General features: G+C 26.7%; 1 protein-coding gene across 2 annotated transcripts in view; it reads left to right on the top strand.

Annotated features, from left to right (window-relative positions):
* LOC112595795 (nucleolysin TIAR-like) overlaps positions 1 to 27323 on the top strand; it is a 331751-nt gene that overhangs the window by 158722 nt on the left and 145706 nt on the right. For both annotated transcript variants that reach the window (XM_025341135.1, XM_025341136.1), the window contains exon 2: positions 1386 to 1443. In XM_025341135.1, the coding sequence (XP_025196920.1) occupies positions 1386 to 1443 (58 nt within the window). The remainder of the gene's footprint in view (positions 1 to 1385; positions 1444 to 27323) is intronic.

The following is a 27323-nucleotide window of genomic DNA, read 5'->3' as shown; positions in this document are numbered from 1 at the left end:
ACCAAAATATATTAAAAACCAATTATCTGGTTAGGCAAAAATTAGAAATTTTTCTAGAAACTCCGAAAATATTAATTAATTTATATTTTATATTTATAGCTTACTTAATAATTAATGATTTTTGGTTTGTGCTAATGATACATTTATTTTTTATTTTTCATAAGATTTAGGAGTACATTTGATACATAACTTAATACGTTTGTGATTTGTGACTTATGTTTTGTTTATTTTGTAAAACATAAAACTATATGAATCTTAAAACTTTAATTTAATTATTTATTTGCATTCTTTATTTTTCTATTTATTTTCTTTTTCTCTATCACACGTGTTTTAAATAAGTGGTTATTAAATGTGAACCATACAAATATAGTGCTAATTTCCTTAGGAATCAATATTTTAATTTCCAAGCCAATAATATATATATATAAATATTAAATATATATATGTATGTGTGTGTGTGTGTGTGTGTGTGTGTGTGTGTGTGTGTAATTACAATATTTTTCAATGAAAAACACAGAACGATTTGACATAGTTTTTATGATAATTTATTATAACACAATTTTTATTATTATTGATGAATAATGTAAATTTTATTTTATTATATTTATTATGAAAACACTATACGTGATAATACATTTTAGATTTAAGTTGATATACTTGATAAACCATATGGGTCTGTAAGTTTTGTATGATTTTAGCATCGATAGCATTTTAGATCTTATCAAACCTAAAGTCATAATTTATATTTTTACGATTACTATGTATTATTTTCTTTATAATAATATAAATTAATTAATTTTTCAAATTTCTTTGAATTATTTTTTAAATATTTTAAAAATTATTAAAATTGTAAACAATATTAAATTAAATTTATCTCTCAAGTTTTTCTACATTAAAATATTATGTTCTTTCTTCAAAGTTTCAGAAAAAATTATTTCGTCCTTATTTTTGTATAATTATATTGATAATGTATTATTATATTTTGAAAAAACGTAAATATTATTATAATACATACTTTTTTAAAAATATGATTATAACGTAGAAAACAATAATATCTTATCTTTAGTCTAAGTACGTATATTTGTTTCATATTATTTACTTATTGTATTTTGTAACAAATTTTTAATTTCAATAGAAATGTTAACGTGCGTCGTATGAAAGTGATTTTTTTCATAATATTTACTAACATTATAAAACATATTTTATATAAAAATTATATAATTTATTACTTCATGATGACCACTGAAGTGTAATAAATAGTCATCATTTCGTACACCATTGATCTAATAAATATTTTGAATTAAAGTTTTGATAAAAATATTTACTTCAAAATCATATGATGTTATTTAAATTCAAAAATTGAATTAATGTTTTTTGTATTACAGGAAATGAAACTAAACTGGGTATCTTCTCCGGGACCTCAACTGAAAGCCGACACAAGTAGTAAGTACACGATACCAATATTGTACTCACAAAAAATTAATTTGTAGTTACACGATGAAGTATGATTATTATATACGTTTATTATATATGCGTAACAAATCAGTAAGAGAATATTAATATCATATAACGGTCGGAATAATATCTTAGATACATGACAACATGACGTATATACGCATACACAATTACGACTCAAATAAAGTCTTGGTTTTTGTTTTTCTATCTCTTTGTGAGTTTTACGACAGCCTCTCTTTATTATTCAACTTCTTATAACAGTCTCATCATAAACATTATTATCAACGTCTTGACTCATACATATTTTGGTAAAAATTATATTATTCAATTTGGCCAATATATTATTATATACAAAAATATTTTCGTAACGACGTATTCATATATTTCGTGGTATGTATATATATATATATATATATCAGAATTTTCATGGTCGGAGGAGACGTACACCGTCAACCTGCAATTTCTATAAGAATACCATGGTAATATTAAGAAATTAAATTTAAAGAGGGAAAAAATATCGTTTTTTTTTTCATATATATAATATCGAAGCTTCGTAACATTGTAAATAATAATAATAATAATAAATTGTAAACAATATGATTCGGTGAATTCAGTCTCTGCCGCTACCGTCATCGATGATAGTAATATGCGCGTGGCAATGAGCAAGAAGTGCGACGACGACGTACCTAAGCCCGTTCGTTAACCAGCTCGTCGGGTTTTCTACGTGCCAGACATATTTTTCACGGTCTGTGACGCAAATGTTCGAGGATACGCATCATCGATGACATCGGTAGCACACCGAATACATGATATAAAATTATCTCCGTTATTATCGTTATCAAAGTTGTTGTTCTCATCCGCATTGTAATGATTAGTTCTACTACACACGGATATTATTGCATTGCTAAGCGTACATTTCGTCTTTTGTCGTAGATTATAATATTATTTAGTTATCATATGTTAAGTTGAAATTGATGTTTGTGATTTTAAGAATTATCATGAATTATAATTAAATGCATTTTGGTCGTGTTAATCGATATTAACAATCATTTAAGACACAAAACTTGAAAAACATCGAATAGACAAAACATGTGTGAAGAAAATAATAGATATTTTGGAGTTTCTTGTTTATCGTGGCTGCGCGTATGACATTATCGACGAATTTGATTTTTTTTTTTTGTTCCTCCCTTAATGCGATACGGAGAGACTTACGAACAAACGTGCTTATTTGGGTCTTAACAAATTCAATATTCTCGCAAAGACTTTAAAAAATATTCCAACTAACTTTTTTATCCACTGCTAGACGACCATTACGAATATCAGCCAATAAAATCAAACATCGATCTGATAGTCATATAAGAGATGTACAAAGTTAAAGGGTATAGATATAAATATAATGGTTATAGTAGAGGGAAAAGTCAGTTAAAGAATTTTTGACTACACAACTACTATGTAAAATATCACACTCTAAAGCTGACCTTCGTTTAAAAGGTCATCGCCGTGCGTGTTCAGTTGAATTTTTTTCACACAATATATAATTTTGTAAAAAAAAAAAAAAAAACTTTATACTTATTAATATGGAGACACTATAACGTAAAATAACACGAAACGGGAGTATGCTATACACAATGTAATACATATTATATTATTATGTTAACCTACATTATATATGCCAATCATATTTTTGAAACTTTAATGTAGGGCAATTTAGACAAAAACGAGGATATAACTAACATTTTGTAAAAAAAAAATTAAATTAAATTCAGAATTTTTTTCAATCACTCTATATACTTTAAGTTAATGTATTAGATACAATTTTATATATTACATGCATATATTTTTATTTTATCCTTAGATATTATCATATCATATTGAAAATAATATAATTTTAGTCATTTTTACGGCTTGTTAAATGGAATATCTATTTTCAATTACATACAAATATTGATTAAGATGCGTTAAAACTTTTTTTATTGTACTAACTTGAAAATCGTTGTTCCACAAGAAATTAACAAATTACTAGTAAATTTCGATTCATTATAGGTTTATACTAAAAATGTTTTGGAAAAGCTTATAAAACTGCATTCAATTAAATCACTGAATCCACAAGGAATTATACGTATATAATGCGTCATAAACTATGGAATAGTAAGTATTATAGGTTCAATCATGTGATGGAGACACCTATTCTATAGACTACAATATAAAAGTTGAAAAAACGTGATAAGATATGAATGTTAATAAAAAATAAAATAATATTAGTACAATTTTTTGAAAAAAACAAAAGTTAAGCAAAAGTTGATGAATATGAATAGCTTTTACAAAATTAAGTATGAGTTAATTGTATTACTATGATAATAGTAATAATAGTTAAACGTATGTTTATTTTTTTTAAATATCTTTATTCTATTTATGTATAAAATCATCCAATAATTATAATGTCAATAATATAAATTTTAAAATCATTATTAATTTATAATAATAAATAATACATTTTAATATTTTATTTTTAATATTGTTTTTCTATTTACTAACATGAATCAGCTCAGTTCGCTTCCTTGGTTAGAGTCATTATATAATTATCGTTGAAGTTTAAACTTGATGTTTATATTATACGATTCCATACTAAATTATAGTGATTATATGCCCTACAACTAAGTGAAACATAATATTATATGCACACAAATTGTTCATATTATACTTTAATTTGTGATTTAAAAAAAACTCACGTATAGTTTGAGTAAGTATAATACACATTTGTATTTACTGTGACTATTGGAAGCATCTTAGATGTCAAGACTAGAACGTAATATTTCTACTCAATTACATTGTTTAGTCGATAAACAATTATAATATAATCGACTACAATATTATTATCGATATTCAAAGAAATATTTGCTTTGTACTCTCCAGAGTAGACACTTTTGGCAAGTATTGACGTCATTGTTTATCGCTGAAGCCTTACCTCGTTTTATAAAAATAAAATTTTAAATTCTGAAAAAGTTGATTTATTATTAACTAAACTGAGGGTATACATACTTAATTGAATATAGAAAGGATGAGTACGGGTACCTACCTGTTATTTGCAATCGATTTTATTCTTGTATAATTTGTTATTTTGACGATGTACATATTGATATGTATAATTAATAATCAATCATTATTGTTACATTACGGAACACTAAACTACAAAAACCGAATGAAACAAAAATAATTCATGTTTAGAAACATAAAAAAAAAAATTTGCAATTTTTTTTTTATACAACATTTACATTATTATTTGACATATGGGAATGTTCACTTTGTATAATCATAAATGTACAACATATATGAGTCTCAAATTTGAGAATTATTTTTTAAACATAGACATATCATTAAAATATATAAAAACAGAATTCTTATTAAAATAAATTTAATACAAGAGATAGATTATGTACAAGATAATATTTTTATCAAACATAATCAATATTTCATAATTAAATATAATTATAAAAATATAATTTCCAGTCTAAAATATTTTTTTTTTATATTTTTTAATATTTTTATCGTTATAATTTATTTAACCTTTTACTTTTTGAATGATAAAATACATAAAATATTTTTTGGAGAATTTCGATTCATTTTTAATTCCGATGAGTTATTAATGAGGTACTTATGCGTATTTAAAATTTAGATTATCAAAGTGAAGTGGTACAGCAATTCTCTGCAATATGCTGGTCTAATTGTTCACTTCCCTAAATTTTAAAAATAAATCCTGTTTTATTTCGAATAGAAAGGATGTGAAAAAAAATATTTTTCAAAAACGTTAATTTATTTTTAAACAATAAATGTTGTTTTATAAAATAATCCCTTAATAAATTATTTATTTTAAAGCCATTTTAATATTATATTAAAATTAAATTAAATTTTTTTTTATAATATATATATTTTTTTTTAAATATATATTATTATAGTATAATTGTGTATTTAACTGTGTATGCTAAAATATAATTTAGTCTTTTAAAAAAGTCACAACAAAATTTATATTTCTTAATATGGATTATATAAATGCATGTATATAACATTTAATTTAATTAAAAAATGCAATCAATATGATACAGAAAACTTAAAATTGAGATTTTGTAATATTTATTTTAATTTATAACTGTTAATGAAACTGAGATGTATTAAAATCATGATTTATAGCTATTTATATATATATATACATTATTCAGTGTCTACAATACTGAATCGGTAAATAATATATTCCATGTATTTTCTCTTATTCTCATAACTTCTTTTTTATGCTTAACTTGTCGAGTAAAACTATGACATGAAAACATTGTTGATATAATATTTATAACGGGTATCACCTTTGTAGCATATTTTATTTGTTTCTCCTTGAGTATACATTTTTCTTGAAATAGATATTATGTTCAGTGAATTTGTGATTTTATTTTATATATAATTCATATTATTCTCATGTAAACGTTACATTACTTATAAATATTTGTTGTGCATATATAAATTAACAAATAACTTAATGATGTATAATAAATGAACACAGAAAAGTAAAAGACTACAGTTGTTTTATGTAACTTAATTGCTAAATACATGATAACTGAAAAAAATACATTTTAACAGATTTTGATTTTTACTATAATGTAATTGTATTATAAAAATAATAAAGTATTTATTTGCCAACATAAATATTGAATATATTTTTAATGTATACATAGTATAATATATACAATTTTTCAATAAATTAGTATTATGTAGATATAGTTCTCTTTGTAGTAAATGCAATTTAAACAATGCGATTGAAAACGACTTTTTGAATACTTAATTTATTTGCTCGACTCAAATTGGTATGTACCTAGAATATTTTCTTCAACGTATAGCAAATGTAATGTAGTGAAATCCTTTTTGAATGATTCTAAGTATTAGAATTCTCTTAAATCGAAAACTAGTTTGTAAGATATTATAAGTGAATCAAACAATGGAAAACAATTGTTTTTTTGCATGAGATTATTTTTATTGATATTCATAAAGATCAAAGAAGAGAAAAGGTGTAATAAAAAAAAAAAAAAGAAACATGAGTAACCTCTATAACTGTTAATATAAAATATAATATAATAACTACTAAGAGGATTCTAATACGGACTGTTTTAAATTCTAAAAGGATCTTTTTTTTCGTATTTAACAAGGCGGTGATATGTATTTAAAAAAAGAGTTAAAAATTTTTTAAATGTATCTTTTAGATCCGACGAATGGCTTTTAAGTGCATTTTAACGTACACCTGTCAAAATTTTATTTTAAAAATACGCAAATGTTGTATATATTTTTTATTTTTGTATATTTAGCAATGAGTTAATCTTATTCGGTTAAATAATTGGTAAATATTATACGATGGATTCAAAGTAAACATAATGAAACGTCAAATCCATGCTCAGTATTAAAAAATATCGTAGGAAATTGATCAATTTAGAATTAAAATAATATACACAACATATCAAATTGCTAATATATCTGTGTGCGTGGGAAAACATGACGTCTTTTAACATATCTTCAAATACACACACACACACACACACACACACACACACACACACACACACACATATACACACACATATACACACACATATACACACCGCATACACTAATGATCATTTATTAAACATGCCACAACCCGCACGCAAGTAATCCTATTATTGCCTATTTTTACCGATTTATGATATTGAACTAGGCGTTAACTAGAAATTAATCAAAACATTTTAATATTACATGAATACATTATGTAATTTAAATTCGCCACGAATAATTAACATGACGATTACTATAGTCATTGGTTCTCATGAATTTTTCGATATTTCTGGTCATTACAGAGGTTCATTCCCAGAAATACACACCATGTTTTACGTTTTCGATAATTACCCAATCCGTCAGTTAAATGTTAATATAAAACCTAATACAATATGCATAATAATGTATTATGTGTACTTTATATATATATATTATTGTTATAATGCATGTCAACAAAACGAGTGGAATTAATAAATTTCTGACCAATTGAGCTAATCGAATGTGCTATAAACAAGTAATTTCGAAACAGTTAATTGGAAACGTCACATGACAAAATCGCCGCAAAGGTTCCCGCTTTTGCTCGGGAACGGGAGATTTGGTGGGAGAATTATAACGATTGAGATGAAGTTTTAGGATAGGAGGGGGATGAAGGACCGATCAAGAAATGGTAACTAGTCATAAAGTGGACGCGAGCTGTGTTAAGTAAATAATAATAATGATAATATGTAAATTCAGGACAAACAAAATTATTATTCACCTGATTTGTGGAGGTTGTCAACGTCGTCATTGTGGTATATTGCTAGCCGGACGGTCTTTTCAACCCTGTTATAACTATACATTACGCTTCACAGTAATGAATATTAATATAAATATATATTTAACATATATACTACTAGTATTATTATGTTACATAATGTACAACAACTGTATATTTTATCGAAAAATACAATTTTACATTCCAAGGATGTAGATAACGTCCAAAACGAAAATGTTTTATTCGAAGGGGCGTCGCGTGCTGCAGTGTTAGCATTAACACGCGTTAATGCAGTTGCATCTTTTGCGTCGTGAAAAAAGGAATTTAACTGACAAAGGTAACAAGTCATTCCAAGACTTTTTTTTGTTTATCTACCTTTATTGTATTGGTGCGTTAAATTTGTTAACTTTCATTATACAGTTGATATTGCCATAATCTTTTGCTCCACAGATTTTTCATATATATTTGAATGTTGAATTTTTTAAACACTCTCTGACCCCATTTTATGTTTTACGATGAATTTGGATGAATATAATAATGCAGATTTTTCTAGATGTTAAGGTTTTACAAGGAATGTGAACAACTGGTAAAATATTTAGGTATAATGCATTGAAAAGTGTTTTATTTTTCGTGTATATGTGTGTGTATTATTGTATACTCTTCTGTTTTTCTGTTATAATTTTCCGGTTGTCCCAGACCACTCTGATATACTTGAAGGACCTTTTGTACTGTACTTTTTAAATTAAAAATAAAGTAAAAAAGTACTGTAGTTGTTACTGAATTGTGTTTTTAATGTTCTGGAAAAAATTATTAATAGTTGTTTTTTTTTTTTTTTTTTTACTTTAAAACTGTACGAACACAGTGTTCAATTCTATTTTAATTTGTACTTACCGTAACGCTATTATAAACAAAAATTTATTTTTTTTATAAATATTTTGTAACAAACACTGCATTATTTTATTATTTGTATTATACTGTGTATCGAAAAATATTCTGGAAAGTGAAATTTCCTCCTGTTTTGATTTTTTTAATCTAATCAAACTCTATTACCATCATTTATTATACGAACAATAATACTTAAAATAAAATGCTATTATATCAATGCTTTTTTTGAATTAAATGCTAAACACAAATAATTGTATATTATATATAAAAAATATAGCTGATTCAGGTAAAATATATGAAATTGTACGATTTTATTCGTCTGTATGTTATAGCTATAACTTATGGTATATTAATTATTTCTGATAATTCTAACCTCAATTAGTTTGGTTTTAGTTGATATTTAAATCAATCAAACAAAATTTTTATATTAGCCCAGTTAAAGAAAATGTACAAACACATCATTATATTAATCACCCAAAAATTAATAAAATAGTATGTTTTAATTTTTATCGTACCAAAAATATATTTTGTGTAACTAAATAATTTAAATTTAAAAAAGATTTAAAAAAAAAATTAGTACATCACAATTAATAATTGTATTACCTGTATTACACCAATTTTATAACAAACATAAGATAGTATGTAATAATCTTAACTTAAAAAAATAGTAATATTAGGTGTGTTATATGTGAGTAAAGTGGTTTTTTATAATCAAAAATGAATTCACCACAGTCATTAACCGTTAAGGACAACGAAATGTATTATTAAACGTTATTATATTATTATCATAATAATTTCATCTGAATTGTTCTACTGTTTAATAATATTTGAAAATCATTTAAAATATACATTGAATTTCACAATGTTTTGGTTGTTTCTCTTAGTCGCAAAAAGGTAAAAGTTGGTATAACAAATTCTTTAACAGGGTTAAAATTCTTATGTATACATGGCTAAAAGTTATATATTATTCTACTATATCTTATCCAAGATGAAATATCATCCACATGCGTTGTCTCCATCTTAAACATGTACGACATTGTAAATTTTTGTTCACCAATTTAAATAGTGTGCTTTTAGTTTTAATTTTAGAGTGATTTAACCTATTATAAAATTTTTAGATAAGAACATTATCTGTGTTCTCTCATTGGTTTTTATGATATTTTAATTATTAAGTGAATTATGAATATAAAAATATAAATATTTGAAAATGCTCATAACTCACTTAAACATTAAAGTATCGTAAAAACTAATAAGAGAACACAGATAATGTTCTTATCTAAAAGTTTGATTATAGGTTAAATCAATTTAATATTAAAACTAAAAGCACACTATTGAAATTGGTGAACGAAATTTACAATGTAAAACGTGTGTAAAACGGAGACAACACATGCTGGCGCGACGTCCTCTTAATAAGTAAATCTAATGAATTTAAATGGGGAAACTCAATGTTTGTGTTTTATTAAATATAATGATAAATTATTCAGAATTAATTATAATTAATAGTCATACTTTGTGGTTGAAGTAAAAACCAAAATAACACCAGCCTAAAATTAAAAACACTATCTATATACCTTTAGTATAGCACAATTGTTATTATATTAATTAAGTGGCTCTTATTCTTATTATGTGTTTTTAAAATTATAACATGTATACTAACTTTTAACAAGTTAGGTATATAATAATTGAGTATAATATATATATAATGTTTTTAAAATCAGAAATAAGTATATTTAAAAAAAGAATTCCAATAGAATTTGGACCGAACATAATCTTTACAATGAATATAGTCTTCTAACCTTATCATAAATTTAGCTTTAGGCATAGTATTAAATTATTAATATAATAAATCAAAATAATTAATTTTTAGAAACTTTGGGGGGAAAAATGAATACAAAATAATAATCTAATCTCACGAAGTTGTCAATTTGTAATAATTTAATTTATCAAATTGTATTTAGAGATGATTTAACATTAATAGCCATATATATCTTTGACATTTATATATTGATCCTTAGTACGGTATCACGTATATATTGATAAATCAATAACTCTGTTATAATATTTGCTAAAAGTTTTATTATATCATTATTTTTTTTTTTTTTACTACAACCTTAACCCAAAATAAATTTATTCTTACGTATTTATTTATTTCCATCGCAACTGTATACATTTCATACAACACATATTGTTTATTAACTTTACGTTGTTTTCATTGTTCGTAGATGATTAAATTGATATTCGTTTTTTATCGCGTGACATAGTGTTTCGTTTTTGTAAATAATAGTAATAATAGTGAAAGTAAAACAACAAAAACAAAAAAAATAAAAATAAAAAATCGCCGAACAATTCGTGTGTACCTGAATTATAGGAGAAAAACGAAATGGGCTGTATGCAAAGGCACTGCAGGTCTGGAAAAAATAATGGTTTTCTCGGCGTACATCGAGGTCAATCAAGAATGTGTGGTGCCATAAAATCGAACGACATTTAAAAAAAAAAAAAAAAAACATAATATTTTATTATTTCAATTATACGGAGAGTTGGTGTAATAATGCGCCGAACACAATGCCTACGCCCTACGGTAAACAGCATTAGCGGTAGAGAACTCAGCGACAGACAGACATTGTGCGTTGCCGAGTTATTGCTCGTCTAAAGTTTTTACAACGATTTTTTTCGCAATGCGCTTTTTTCGCGTACGCTAAAGATGTGTGGTACTAGTGAAAGAGGTGGTGGTGGTGGGGGGAGTGCCTAATGATTTGGCGATAGATAGCTGAGGAGGAGAGAGTGGAATTAATGTTGTGCGTGGTTGTTGGCCAAAGTCCGCCCATTTGGTGTACGGTGTGTTTACCCCGTCGCCTACTGCCCACCACTCTTCACCATACGCCGGCTGACTATGGCGAACTTTATTCGCGTTTATGTTGTGTAGTAGACGACAACGATTGACTCCGAAAATCCGGAGGCGTTTCCGGCGCGGAGCCGCTCTGCAGGTCGTCGAGCATCCGATCACCTGGACCGAGAACAATGTCGGCGACGGCTGATCGGACTAACAGTAGGCCAAAGTTTTGTCCATCTCCCACCCTATCACCAGTCGGATCGTATAATATGCACACAGTGACTTGTACTGCACAATGTGAGTTCCGTGGTAATTACACATACCTCCCAATACCCAAAAGTCTTTATGCTATCAATATGACTTATATATATTATAATAATACATAAACTACTAAACTGTCGAACAATAGACGCTTTCTCGCACGTGTATTTGAGTGCGAAAGTATACTGGTGACGTGTCATTCGCGTTTGTTTGCGTGTTTTAGAGAACTTGTGGTGAACAACCGGTCGTGCGACCCAGTAAAAAAAATATATTGAAAACTTATAATACCCAACAAAACAAGTTGATCATTAAAATCTGTTTACTCTCTTTTGTCGGGATCCGTATCAGTATACTTTCGGTTAGAAAATTCTTGTGGAAAAACTATAGTGGATCATGAAAGGTAAACGAGCCTTAACTGCTTATCTAACCATTTTTTGACTCCGTTGGGATGTCGAGTGGAACAAGAGATGCTTCTCATGTACGTTTTCATGAAAAATCATTTTTTGTAAAAATGCAAAGTCGTGTTAAATTATGTAGGTTATCGGACTAGTTCTCTAATTATAACTCTATCTGTTTAATGACAAAATCTAGAAATGTATCTATAATAGTGAAATAACGGTTAAAAATGACTAAAGGTATTTATTTACTTACATATTTATCTTATTACAGCTAAATTATTATTGGAAATATATTTTACTATGAAGTAATATTGAACATTGTGTACCTCAAATTACCAATTGGTTTACCTATTGTTGTTTTATGTAATATTTGAAAAATTTAAATTCTGCAAAATCTGCATACATTTTTAAAATCTCATTTTAAACGTGACATACTTGAGTCAAAAAATAGTTTAAACGTCACCTATGCTAACAACTATCTTACCGCCTAGCTAACCTAAAGATATCGTTTATCAGTTTTGTATATATTTTGTATTAAAATGTGCAAACAATTTTGTTGTTTAATCATTATTCACTTTTAAGCTTGACACGCATTTTTTACGAACTATTCACAAATAAAGTGATGTGCAAGCGTCACTTTAATTTTAGTTTCCGGGAATAAAAATACAGGCTAATTAGTTTTACAACCTCAGGATGTTGAAAGTCAAATTATCCGTTTCCACGATTACACACATCTTTCCCATCATCTATACACATGGAAAATTCGCGTCACGAACAAGAAAGTCACGAACTTCTAAGTTTTTATAATTTTTCAACGCGTTTTAAACTCATAACTCGGGTTTTCCGCACACAAAAGGAGGATTGCGCATGTTGAACCGTTTACCTGATGGGTGTTATAGGTATGTATGAGTAACTGTTAGTAAAAGTTTAGTACCCGTTACGTTTGGGAATTTAGCGAAAATAACTATAATATGGCACTGTAGCAGATAAATTCAGTTACGATCATTTCCTGGTATCTACCCGTCAATATTTTTAAACCATAGATAGAAAATTCGTAAATATATACAAACATAAATATCAATAAATTTTTATAAAACCAATCAAGTTTTCGATGATTTTTTGGTTACACCACAGTAGAAAAAAAAAAGAACATAATATTCAAGGTTTATTTTATGATTAATACCAGGACTTGCAAACGTTAAAATATCGTCATGATTATAATGTTATATTTGCCAAAAAATGATAGAAATTTGTAAATGTAATTATAACACAGAACGATAAACATAATAAACATATAAATAATTAAATAATGCAAAACAAAACATAGCGATTAACAAAATATATGATATATCATTAAACCAAACATAACGCAAAATGTTACATAATATAGTATATAATTAAGAAAAATAAAAATAATTTAAATAATTTAATTAATAAATTATAAAATATAATAAAAAAATTTAATTCTGAATAACAATAAACGTAAAAATTGAATAACGTTTTAATTGTAAATAACGTATAACATTATTTTTTTTTTCAAATGCAAGCTCTGGTTAATAATCTAAAGCTTTTTTAAATAAAAAATTACTTCTACATAATATATTGAACATTTAATATATTAATTTTAAAATATGTTTTCAATTATTATAAATATTAACTTTTAATTGTTTTTATTGACCAAAAAATTTGTTGTGTTTTCAAAAAATATCTATTGTAGGTAACAGGCAGTATATAGTTTAAAATATTAAACTAAACATAACATTATGTTAAATACTTATAAAAATCCACATTAGGAAATACTTTACATTTAAGTTAAATGCTATTGAAAACAATATGGTTAGTTAATTTTAATATTTTTAATTTTTATAAATTACAAAATAGACGTACTTGTGATTTATGTAATTGTACATTTATATAATATTTTAATGGCTTTAAGCATAATTAATTATTCAAAAAAATTTTTATATTTTAATCTATTATCTATTACCATTAATTTACCTCCAAAATGTGTATCATATCAAATAATGTCTACTAAAATCTTGAAATACTCACTTTTTTTATAGAGAATAACTTAAAAAATAAACTTTAATGTATTCAAAAAATGATTCATATAGTTTCATAATTATATTGAATTTTAATTATGGTTGTACAGTATTATTTGAAATACTATATTTATTGAATCCTTTATGGTTTTGATATTTAACATTCAAGATAATAATGATACATTTTTTTTTAATTTAAATTTATATTATTGGACTTAAATGTGTTTGATATTTGCATTAGATTTAATATATATATATATATATCTCAGTTAAAAATACAGTTAAAAAAATCATTGTAATTAATTTAATTTAATGCATTTTTAAACGCATTATAACTCATCCCTAAATCATAATACAGATAATGGAAAGAAAACACAGAGGTTAAAAATAAAATAGCTATTTATTTAATTTGCTTAAATATTTTTTTTTAATATATTCCACTACATTTTTCCAAGAAAAATTAATTGAAAAAAATAAAATATATTTTTAACATAGTTGTTTTATTCATTAATTTTTAAATATTTTGCTATTATGTGTAAAAGAATAAATGTTTATTTTAGTACAAAAAAACTCGGGTTCCAATGAAAATTAAAATTAAACTTCTTAAATTAATATTTTCATACTTTACAAAGGAGAATTTTAAAGGTAAAAATATATATAGTATACTTTTAAGTTTTGTAAAAAAGAAGACGGTAAATTACTATTTTAAACCATTAACCGGCTCAAAATAATAACGTTAGTTATTGTCTAGTTAAATGCCCTGTTAATTTTAATTATATTATTGAGACTACAAGAAAACGGTCCGATTAAAAAAATATATATTACAATACATTTTTATGTTGAAACGTCCTAATAGGTTTTCACCTCGAAGGAAACAGTGTTAAATTGCTGATGTATATCATTCTACAACGGAAACAATAGCGTCAGAAAATATTTAACGTTGCTTCCATCGGGTTAAATATATGTAATTTATATACATATTTTACAGAATAATATTAATTGTTTTAAAGGCTATTGTTGTTTCTGGTATTGATGACAACCTCTTAAATATCGATCTAATATGAATTTGTTTAAAAAAAAAAAAACTAATTTCGTGAAATCGAAATAAAAAAATGCTGCCTTTGTAGTGTAATATTATATTATTATTGTACTAATAAAAATAATAATAATAATAATAATAAATTACAGGTACCTATGGTAAAAAAATTATGTAATATTTATATCCGTCGTGCTAGTGTGTTTGAGACGTACAAAATACGAGTAAATAATATAACTGCGTATGTTATGAACGAGTAAAAACGAATAACATATTTTAAACGGACGCGTGCATGGTTCGTAATCCGTTATGATATCTCGTTTAAATGAAACAATTGCTAACTGAAATTATAATTGTTACATTTTTGACAAAAAATGCGTACTCGTCGTATGAAAGTGCGCATATTAATAATAATAATAAAACGATTACAGTATAATAGTGTAATAATATACGTGTCGTATTACACGACTTTTCGTATTCGGAGTTTCGAGTGTAATAATGTGAAAACGATGATGACGACGAGTGTAATATTAAGCGGCGGTGGAGTATCGAATTTGCAACGAGCTAGATTGGTTTAAAGGGTATACGTGAAATTTGTTGTCTCTCTGATCTCTATTACACTAGATCTCCGTCTTGCCGACTGGCTGTCTCGTGTGTCCCCACACTTTAAGTCTAATTCTCTCTCTCTCTCTCTCTCTCTTTCCTTCTCTCTATCTCTATCTCCATACTACGGTTTGCGCTATTATAAGTGTTACCTAGAGAACAGCCCAAGTTTCAGATAACAAAATGTAATTTTAGATAATCATCAAAGACGGCGCTTTTAAGAGGCAATTTAAACGCACAACCGCCGCTGCAGCCGTTTTCCGCGTATATAAAAAGGAGAACGAATAGGAGAAGTAAAGACGAAAAAAAGTATAGAAAAATAAGAAACTTCCAAAGGCGAAGTGCACTAATAATTTTACAACGTCGTCGTCATCGTCCTCTTGAAAATAACAAAATTATTTTTCACGGTGCACATTATACCCTATTTGTGTGTACGGAGAGATTTTCGCAATTTTTTCTAACCCAAACCCTTAAAGTCTCACACCGCAATCGACGAACCACGTCAAAGAAACGAAGTTTCGGTGACACGATAGAACTCTAGTAAAAAATCCAAATTGACGCTAAGTTACATTATTTGCATACAATAATATATTTTAATATAAATATAAATAATACAATATAATACTATATATAAAACATAAGCATCAACCCGTTTAACTAAGTCAGTTACTCCGTCACGCGTCAATTCGCCATTATTGCTAGATTATCTAGATTGTTATCTGGGCGTGTTATTGAGTGAAAGTCATTTTGTGCGTGGGGCAAACGTTTTTGCCACCACCGTCACACTTCCTACTTTCGTTCTTGTCAGTAGGAAAACTTATTATTATTATTATTTTTTTTTTTACATTCTTTCGTCTCCCCCGTGCATTAGTTTATAGTGTTACACATCTTATTTACCTCTCCTCGCGTTGACTGTCGACGTCAATGTGTATTTCAAGAGATTACGAGACCGTGCATCGTGCAAATTAGTATAACCTAGAAACTGATAGTGTTCGGCGTAGTTTGGGTGAACGGAATAATAGTCACAGCGCATAAACCAAACAATTTTAGTAACTTAATTTCCCTCGTGGCGAATATTAAATAAAATAAAAATAGTTTCACTATAATTTAAAATTGTTCGGCATTGTTATTTTTCTCGTTTAATAAGTGTAACGCACACGAATATTAAGTACACTCAAAAATGTTAGTTCGAAGGGACGTTAAATTTTTTTTTTTTTTCTAACGTTTTAATTTTATGTGGAGCAATACACTATTTTTCATATAAATTTTATTAGAATTATTATAGAATATAAAACACACTAGTAAGTACATAAATATAAAATGAATGTATCATTATTCAAGCCTTGTTGTAGTAAATTCATCTAATAATTCTTTGATTATTAAATAAAAATTTAATTTAATGAATTATATTATGATATCTGTGTTTATATTATATATTAATCGTTAATGGTAGTTAATATGTAATTTAATAATAATTATGGCTGAATACCCATCGTTAATAAAATACAATCTAAGTTTCAAAATACTTTTAAAATGTAAAAATATTTAAGAAATTACATTATTTATACGTAGGTATTTAGCAAAATATTTATAAGTTTTATATTACCTAATTTCTGGTTGAGATTTTTTAAATACACATCAAAGTATATAAAAGATCACCTTGAAGTTCCAACACAAACTTGTTTTTCAAAATTTTTTTTCGGCTAACTGTTATTTACATACATTTTTATTATTCAACTGAGTTTTCTTCGCTTCAGTTTATTTAGTATATTTTAATTATAATTATTACTTCACATTTAAAAATTAATTTTAAATATTTGAAAATCAATAAATATAAATTGTATTATTATAAATAATACTTGTAAGTTATTATAAACTAACAATAAAATTATTTATACGTGTTAAAATTGTCAACAATTTGAATGCGTCCCCTAATTTTTTCAATGAAAAAATAATTTAACTAAAAACTAAAATATTACAAAATTTTGTAAGTATAGTTGTACGGATTTCTGCAAGTCAACATGTTTTAATCTATGTATTTCAAGAAAACTTTATCTAATTATTTAAGACCAAGGACATGAAAGTACTCTTTTCCATCCTTTATTTAGTAATACATACGAAACATGTGAGTATGATATTAATTTGATTTTAAACATCAACGGATTAACTATTTGAAAATTTTTACATATTTTTTAAAGCTCTTGATATTTTTTTCGTTTGATATTTTCCTTTGAATATGAACCAATGTGTATTTTTAAAATTAAATTTTACAATAAATTAAAAAAAAAAAAAAAAACAGTCGAAAAAATATAGGAAAATATTATTATTTATAATAATATTTTAAATTTAAGAAACTCGCCTAAAATAAATAAATACTTAATTTTTTTGTATCCTAATACTTTTACCTGGTCATCAATATGTTTAAATATATAAAACAAACGAATATTGTTAAAAAAAAAAGTTAAAAATTTACCTAATTACGAGTGGTATTTAATTATTTATCATGTTTAGTAAATAACAGTATCTATGTCATTAATATACCGTCTTACTAACTCAGAAGTGTGAAACTCGAGAAAATGTTCAATTACCAATGAAAAAATATTTATTTTGATAAGAAAATAGTAAACAATAACTTTGTTTTTTTAATTGAGAGATCAGAAATAATGTATTTAATTTATTCATTTATAAATTAAAAAAAAAAAAAATAATAATAATTATTTTAGTTTATTTAGAAAACATTTTGTAAATATGTCAAATAAATCATAATATGATAAATGCACTAATTACATTAAACTTAATATTAAATGAATGCTTATAGTAAAAAATATATTTTAATATACTATAATACCTTAGCACGGAATTCTAAGATACAAGTTTTATTGGTACTCTAACCAGTTAACTTAGCCAATTGGATAAGTTGTGAGGACACACCACATGATTATTTACAAATAAGCGTAAATATATTATAGTCATTCGACGGTAGGTACTGAATTTATGTAATCAGTGCTAATGCAGCGTGTTGCTAATTGGACATGCCATAAGAGTTTTCCATTGCGTGCGAACGGATATTGGTTAATAAGTAAGGATGACTTTCAGTAACAACAACCAGAATACATTATGGACTCCTGGCAAAGTGACCTCGGAAACCCAGTGACGCGGGTGCAGACCAAAAGGTGGAGTCGCCGCTGGACCGAGTCTAACTCGATTAGTCATGAGGACTTTTGTAGATAATTCAAAACATGTGCGCCAACGGAATACCTGCATATATATTACGCAGAAAGGTATACTGCCCACTCACATACTCACACGGGCAAGCGGCTATCGTACGAGAGAGCTTTTCGCCTTTTCATCGGATCACGATGAAGACCATTTGCACCCTTCACCCGCCCGGTTCGTCTATAGTGTACGTGGATGTACAGATCGCGTCTAGAGCTCTGTCTACGCGCATAAAACGGCGCTTGTAGCGATAATGGCGATGGTGAGCGGATGATGTTCATCAACGTTGCTTGAGGTACGCACATTTTTCACGGTCACTCAAAGCACATAACTTTGCGGAACAATGCGTTTAAAAACATCAAAGTCCGTTCAGTGCAGTATAAACTTATATGTGTACATATGTAATGTATATAAATATGTATTCAATGTATATGATGTAGTAGTGAGTTGCCACTGCCGACGAATTCCCGGGCGAGCGCAAGTATTTCAACACAAAGCCATTTGTTTACAACCCCTTATTACACGTATCGAACACGAGCTGCTCTTCTCTCCGGAGACGTAATCCAATAATACATCTATATGCCCATGTATAATATATAGATTTACGCATTACGAAGTGTAGCATATAACATGTTCCTTAGTCTAGTAAATGTGTTCTGCACATGTTTGTGTGTAATGATGGTTTGGCGTGAGCGTTTTTGCTGCAAAACTTAAATGTTTCATTCGAAATGAGCCTATGGACTGCAATAAGCCTCTGAATAAAAACTTAAATGGCATATCGAAAAACGATTTTTTTTTTCACTAAACTCTTTCATATCTTCTATGTACACACACATATGTATATATTATACTACTAGTAAATCCATTACATCGGTTTTTTTTTTAAATTTAATTATTTTCTTGGCACGTGGACGTTTCGGAAAAACTATTTCCTCGAAACACATTCGTATCAGTGCTATATAGACGTTGATACCTGCCCGTCCACCTGCCAATACATATATTCACGTCATTGCTCTGCGGAAGAAAATAAAAAATAAACACTACGAGAGAAATATAAGAGGTCGTTATTATATTACACAGCGTAGATGCGATGCGTATAGTTTACTTCGTTGTCGTTCCGACCGACGGGACATTATTCTTCGGAACCCAATTAACTAATTACATGGACGTTTCTCGTTACATGGATGAAAAGTTTTCGGGGGCCAGTGACACTGGAAAACGAGCTAGGAACGATAATGGTGAAGTGAACGAGTGAGTCAAGATGGGTGAGAGTGAGTGGTAGCGGGTATACTCCGTGCAGTGCTGCGGACCACACGCGGACAATTACGGCCGACAGGTACACTGCTGCAGCGTCTCTGCGAGGACGAGCACTGGACGAGTTATGTAGCAGAAAACATTTGAGTGCCTTTGCGGACGGGGTAAAACGATAGAAAATCGGACCGGCAGCTGAATGGTTGTACAAGTAGGGTGCGGGTGACGTAGTCGTGGAGATCCCCAAAGTACACAACGCTAGTATAGTGGCTGTTTGGCGTTATGGCTCAGTACTCTACACAACGCGCTCAGCGACTCCCTATACATATAATTTAAACCTAATAGAATTGGTAAGCCACCCTTATTCCCAACGACGACGACGAAATCACCACGAGGGATGCGCTTACGCCCCTTATATATATTCACAGAGACGTTTAACATTCCGAAACGGCCTCCACACAACCGCAAATATATATTAACTGTAATTGTCGTAATGGAAGTTCAAAAAACTAAGATTTTGTAATTTTTGATATAGTTCAAGAGTAAAATAATAATAGAGTGTTATTTAAAACAATAATGATACGTTGTAAACGTATATGTTATATAATATTATATCGCCTCAAGTACTTATATGAAATCAGATCAAAAAATTACAGTTATTTCGTTTTACGTTAAACAAAATTACAAGACATTAGATACTATAAGATAATATGTAGTTTTACATCTTCATATTTAGAAAACTATATATTTTAGTTTAATAACGAGTAACCAGAAAGCAAAAAAAGCAGTACCAGTAGGTACCAGGTTTTTTTCTTAATAATTTTTATACAAAGTTTATTTTATTACATTCATTTCATTATATATGTTTAAGTGAGTTATACATAATCAATAAAGCAAACATAGTTAACACGTATATGCATCACATAAGAACATATAATTTAATAAAACTATTCGTCCAAGGACTGATTAAAAAAGTATACAAGTTTTTGAGAATTTGATATAGCTTGCCGGTAAAATATGCGGAAGAAAACCGAAAATATTGAACCGTTTAAAGTCATTTAGATTTAATACATAAATATAACTGTATTCAAACGACACGAACAAATTTCTGAATAGCTATTCGAATGTGCTTTAATTTTGATTCAATCAGAAAAAAAAAGTGTAATTGTAATAATAAAAATATTAGTAATGGAATAATGGAATATTAAACTAAATTTATATCATTAATATTTATTAGATTATTATTTTCTTTTCCAAGTTTCAGTTTACCCAATCCTGGCTGTTATTTTATTTTTTTTTTTTTATTATTTTTTATAGCATTTCGATTTAAACCTAACTATTATGACTATTCGTTTAAGCCGTGTCAAATTTAAAAATGTAACATTTGTGTAAGTATAAGTCTACATTATTATTTCTTAATACTTTTTTTTATCCTAGACGAAAATATTAGTTATAGACCATATGATTTTAATCACCATGTAGAGCACATAGTCATAATGTGCAAAGAGATAATGCTGGATAGCCTATAGCCTTAAAACTTTTCGTGTTTAAATTTTTTCATTATCAGCGTAAATATAACGCAATTAATTATATTAAAATAGTTATGATTTTTATTTTACAACAATCAATTGTTAATTGATCGTTTATAGCTTCAATATATTTTGTTATTAATAATTGAATTACGAGGTAGTAATTGTTTGTAATGCGAACCATTTAAAATATGCAATGCATACAGAAAACATTAAATATTTGCATAAGATTTGAATACACCAGAGTGCAGTCAGTAGAAACGTGACAGTCTTTAAGAACAAAATTCTATAGCACAAAAGTGGGATGTGACAATAACATGCTGTAAAAGTTAACAACTATTTTATAGTTTTTCTCTAAACGAAATAAGAAACCGCCAGTGTAAAAGCTATCAAATATAATATCAGTATGAAGTTTATATGTTGTAATGGTTTAAATTTTATTAAAAGCATTGATTTTACAAATATACTAAAGATATATTAATTCAGTGTTAGGAAATATCTATATAAATTATCTAGATAGAATTTATTTATTTTTTATCTTAATCTAGATAAAATTCTAGTTATCTATGAGTACCTATCTAGATAATTTACTGTTATGGGTTAAAAAAAAAAAACTAAAATTAAAAATATTATTCTTTTGTTTTATTAACTCAGAGATTGACTTGTTATCTTCTAATAAAGTTTATTTAAAAATGTATTTTTTTTTTATTTTTTCAAATTTAAGCTATTTTGTATTATAAAATCAGAGAATGAATTTTCATTTGTTTTAATAAATAAATTATTTTATTTTATGTTTATATTTAAAAATATTTTAAATGTTATTTTTTTTATTTAATACCTTGTACCTAAATCACTGAATATTTTCAAAAATTAAAGAAATCATTTGATTTTTATCTTCATCTAGATAAAATTTGGTGTAATTATCTTTATCTTTATCTAGATAAATTATTAATTATCTATTTCCAACATTGATCATATTTAATACATCTATATAAGTAATAATAATTTAAAAAATATATTTATAACTTTTAAACAATAAATATATTAATTATCATTTCTTTAAAACAATTTATATTGCCATAATAATGTATGTAATTAATTTAAAATGATAAAAATTAATAAAGTGAAGAACCAACAAATTTATAATTTAAAGTAATAGAAAAGAAGTTAACAAGACATCAGTAATAATACTCCTTGTGAGGAAAAATCAAAAACAAATCAAAACAAACCAGTATATTATATTAAAAATGACCATTTTAACTAATGAGACTGAAAGATTGAGGTACCTACAGTACATATACTTAAATCATCAATTTTTTGTCAAGTGTGAATTATTATGATGTTATGTTATATAACATGTTTAAAAACTAATATGTGTTTAGTGAAAGAAATGAAGAAGTGAGAACACTTCAATACAAAATAGCTGGTTAATAAAATTTGAAAACAGATGGTTGCACTGTGATGTTAGTCATACTTAGTAAAGAGGTGATTATATAGCATAATCCGTCGTAAATTTTAATATGAGCTATACTACGTTATCAATGTTTTCAATGTGAATTCTTATACAATAAGAAAGTAATTGTTTTTCATGTGAATCGGACATTCTTATAATATTATATTATTATGCAAAAACATATTATTAGTCGTACATTTGAGAAATATTTCGGTGAGGTTATCTCTGCGTAGAATGTGTACCGTGCACGCACCACAACAGAATGTTTTCACAGCACGCTAGAGAGAAGTAACAAACTTTGTGAAGTGAGCGAAGAAAAAAAAGAAGTGAAAAAGATAACGCGAGCCGTTTCAAATTGCTACTAGTCTGAAAGTTTCGGATCAAATTCGTCTCTGGGGGGGACGGCGTGGCCGTTGTGGAAATAAGACTTTGGCAAAGTCATATCGTGTCGGATAACCGCCATGTAGATCCCCGACCACCATTCACTGTTTCTGAGTTGAACTAGTGTTGCAGATTATAAGAAAATCGCGAACAATCCGTTACGATATAAATATACGAATTAGGCAAGTGATATATAAATATATGTGTGTGTGATAAAGTATACGTTTTTGTACTTTCAATAACAATAAAAATCGGATGTCTATAGTTGTTTATTATTATAAAAATCCTGCTGAAATGTCAACGCATACTATGCACCACACACACACACAAGCACGCACGTTAGTATGATTAACATTGACGGATGTTATATAGTAGAACATTGTGGTGAAATGTGTTTGGAATAATTATTATACAAAGTTTTAGAAAAATAAAAATTAAATATTTAAATAATTATTAAAGTAATAACGTTTATTTTATATTTTAAATGATTATGTTATGCTTATATCTTGATAAATTAATTTGGATAAATAATTTATTAATAGTTATTTATTTTTTTGAGTAAACTAAAATATGAACATTGAAAACTAAAAGTTGCAAAAACTATATAACAAAATAATATGAAGTAATAATATTTTTTCAGAGTAATTTATTACGTGCTTTCAATTACGTTCAACAGTTCTCCTATAATGGTATGTAAGCTATTACATATTATAACAAGAGTAAAAGCTGTAACAGAATTAATTATAATTGATACCCATAAAAATAAAAACAATTCACGTTTATCAAACATTAAATACAAAAGATGATTTTTGAAAAATAACACTAGAAAAACAATTTTATTTATCAAGCTCAACCCAATTCTATCATCAACACATCTAATTAACCTAGTATAATGTAGGTAATCACAAACCCTCTTTTGCATATCTAAACAGATATGCAAATATTACTCATTGTTATTTGATGTATCCAACTTAATTTATACACTCAGAAAAGAAATGTGTTATTATTCTTATTAACTATACTCTAGTCTTTAAAGTCATACACTATGTATGCTCCATTACATTCAATGGCCATAGCAGTCGCGAATGGTTATATTTTAAATAAAAAAATAAAAACAGATTTTGATTTTAAAATTTCAGCTTTGTTGTTGATAGCTTTTTTAGTATTATATCTACATACTACATTAAGATTATTATCTTAAATTATTAAATATATGTTTCTAAGTGTGCACACTTAGTATTTATTTTCACATTCAGCATAAAATCATGTAGGTAGTTAGTTTTGACACTATTAAACTTCAATTAGATAATTTAAGTTTTTTATCATGAAATATAATTAATTGTTCGTCTTAACATTTAAATGAAGATACTCACCAACTAACGGTATACGAGTACGTAATATATATGTATATATGTATATATATATATATATATATTTTTTTTTTTTTTTTGTTTGTTTTGTTTTGTTAGATATCGTGTTTGCTTATTTTCATTAAAATTAATTTTCGATCAGTTTAAAAATATAAATAAAAAAAAAAATATAATTTAATTTATTTTTTACCAATTAAATAATATGTATTATAAATATTTAAAACAAATTTAGATGTCTAACTAAAATACAATATTAATTAAAAATAATTAATAATTATTTATCAAGAACTTTTCGATGTTTTTACCGAGTTACGATTCCAGAAATGTATCATCAACTCAAGTCTACATTAAATACGATTTGAGTGATTTCGAACTAAGAAAATATTAAAGTAGGTACCTATGACCTTCTATTATTATTTATAAATATTCATGTATAATATGCACAATGTCAACATGAGATAATATGTTATATCTTTAAATTAAATCATACTCAATCTGAAATTAAGCACCTTATATTCATATTCCATTTCTGAGAGATAAATAAAAATGCATTAATCGATTTTATATCGCTCGCGATGAATACTAAATGTACATTATATTATATTATAATTTTAATAATATTAAAAAAACTCACTAACTCAGAGTTAATTTTTAAAGTGGCAAGTCCATCATGTTGACAGAATATAATAGTAATAATGAGATATAGGTACGAACGTAGATATAAATTTACCGGCACTACCATAGCGGCAAAGTTTTCTCATTAGGAACCTATTATTATTATCATCATCACTACCATTGTCATAAACCGTGCTTAAATTAGATGGCTAATTCGAGCGACTCGTTCAAGACACCGCAACATCGAACCCGATAAATTATTAATGTATAGATGTTTTCTCCCGGAATACCCTATTATATAATATATAGTTACCACAAGTAACCAGGGTAAGGGTAACGTACGTATTAATATATAATATTCTTGTACCTACCTATATAAGACTCCCGAGAAATATTTTCATCAACCATCGATCCATATTGTTGTTGTTGTTGTATGCCCTATAGAGTCTAACTGCGTAAATTAAATATAACTGGTGGTCTTGTGAATATTATATTGTAACTATACGATGCAGGTCGTTATGAGACTTAGAGTATTTGATTTTGTGGGCCGGCATTATGAGTAATCGTAATATACCTATCTATGCGCATTATAATATTATGGTATTGTTAAGTACGCGTCATGGTTTGCGTCTTAATATTATAATATACCTACTATAACATAGCCAACTTTTAACGAATTGATTAATAATGCATTAGTACACATCACGGCGTGCATATTATAATATTAAGTCCGATGAAACCTGATCAAACTGAAATTTCAGCGAGATTATAATACTACATATTATTATTATTATTATTATAACGCTAAAATGCCATTTTAGTTAACAATATTGACCACTTAAATGGTTTCCGTGACAAAGCTCTATTTTATACAGGACTTCTCATGAGCTTAGGATGACGATAATAATTCTAATCACTGTCGCAGTGATAGCACCAGATTGACACAGGTAGACCACCGTACTACGTATACTATGGTTATTATGGATACACACTGTATATAGGTTTCCCATGATTTTCATTATTGTCCCACCATGCCATAGTAGATATTTTAACAAAATTGACTTCAAAAACTATACTTATCGGTTAAGGAGATCATAATCAAAATTTAAATTATAAAATGCGAACCTTTTTCACATATTTTCACATAAATTAGTTCCTTCTATTTAATTTAAAACTTTTATCCTTTATAGTGATATAATATAAAATATGAGTATTGATTACTTTTATTTTTAATATTGTTTGTGGAATACTATACTCTGTTCTGAAGCCTTTCTTAGATACAACTGTTTTCTATTCACAACTATTACAGTCAAGGATAAATTTGCCTGAGTGTTCTTCAAATAGTAACGTTTATAGTTTCTAAGCATTTTTACTTTTTAGAGCGTAAACCACTTCAGTTGACGGTTTTAAAATTACATATAAATTGTTTTACTAAGGACTAAATAATAACAAACTCACAATCTTCATCTCAAAATAATTTATTCATATACATATTAAGTTAATATATGATAATTAATTATGGAAATTGTCAATTTAGTTATTTACTTTTAAAATGTTAATGACTTTTTTACGACTTCAAAATAAAAACAAAACAAATTAGGTTTGTTAACAAAAATATTTTGATAACATAATATTTTACACGTATCGTTATCACTATTAACAAAAATTGTTCTTTATCA

Source organism: Melanaphis sacchari, unplaced genomic scaffold (assembly GCF_002803265.2).
Source record: "Melanaphis sacchari strain LSU unplaced genomic scaffold, SCAv2.0 Contig2_pilon_pilon, whole genome shotgun sequence".
NCBI classification, from domain to species: Eukaryota; Metazoa; Arthropoda; class Insecta; order Hemiptera; family Aphididae; genus Melanaphis; species Melanaphis sacchari.
The sequence above is the reverse complement of the archived record's forward strand: the minus strand, read 5'-3'. Positions and strand labels throughout refer to the sequence as shown.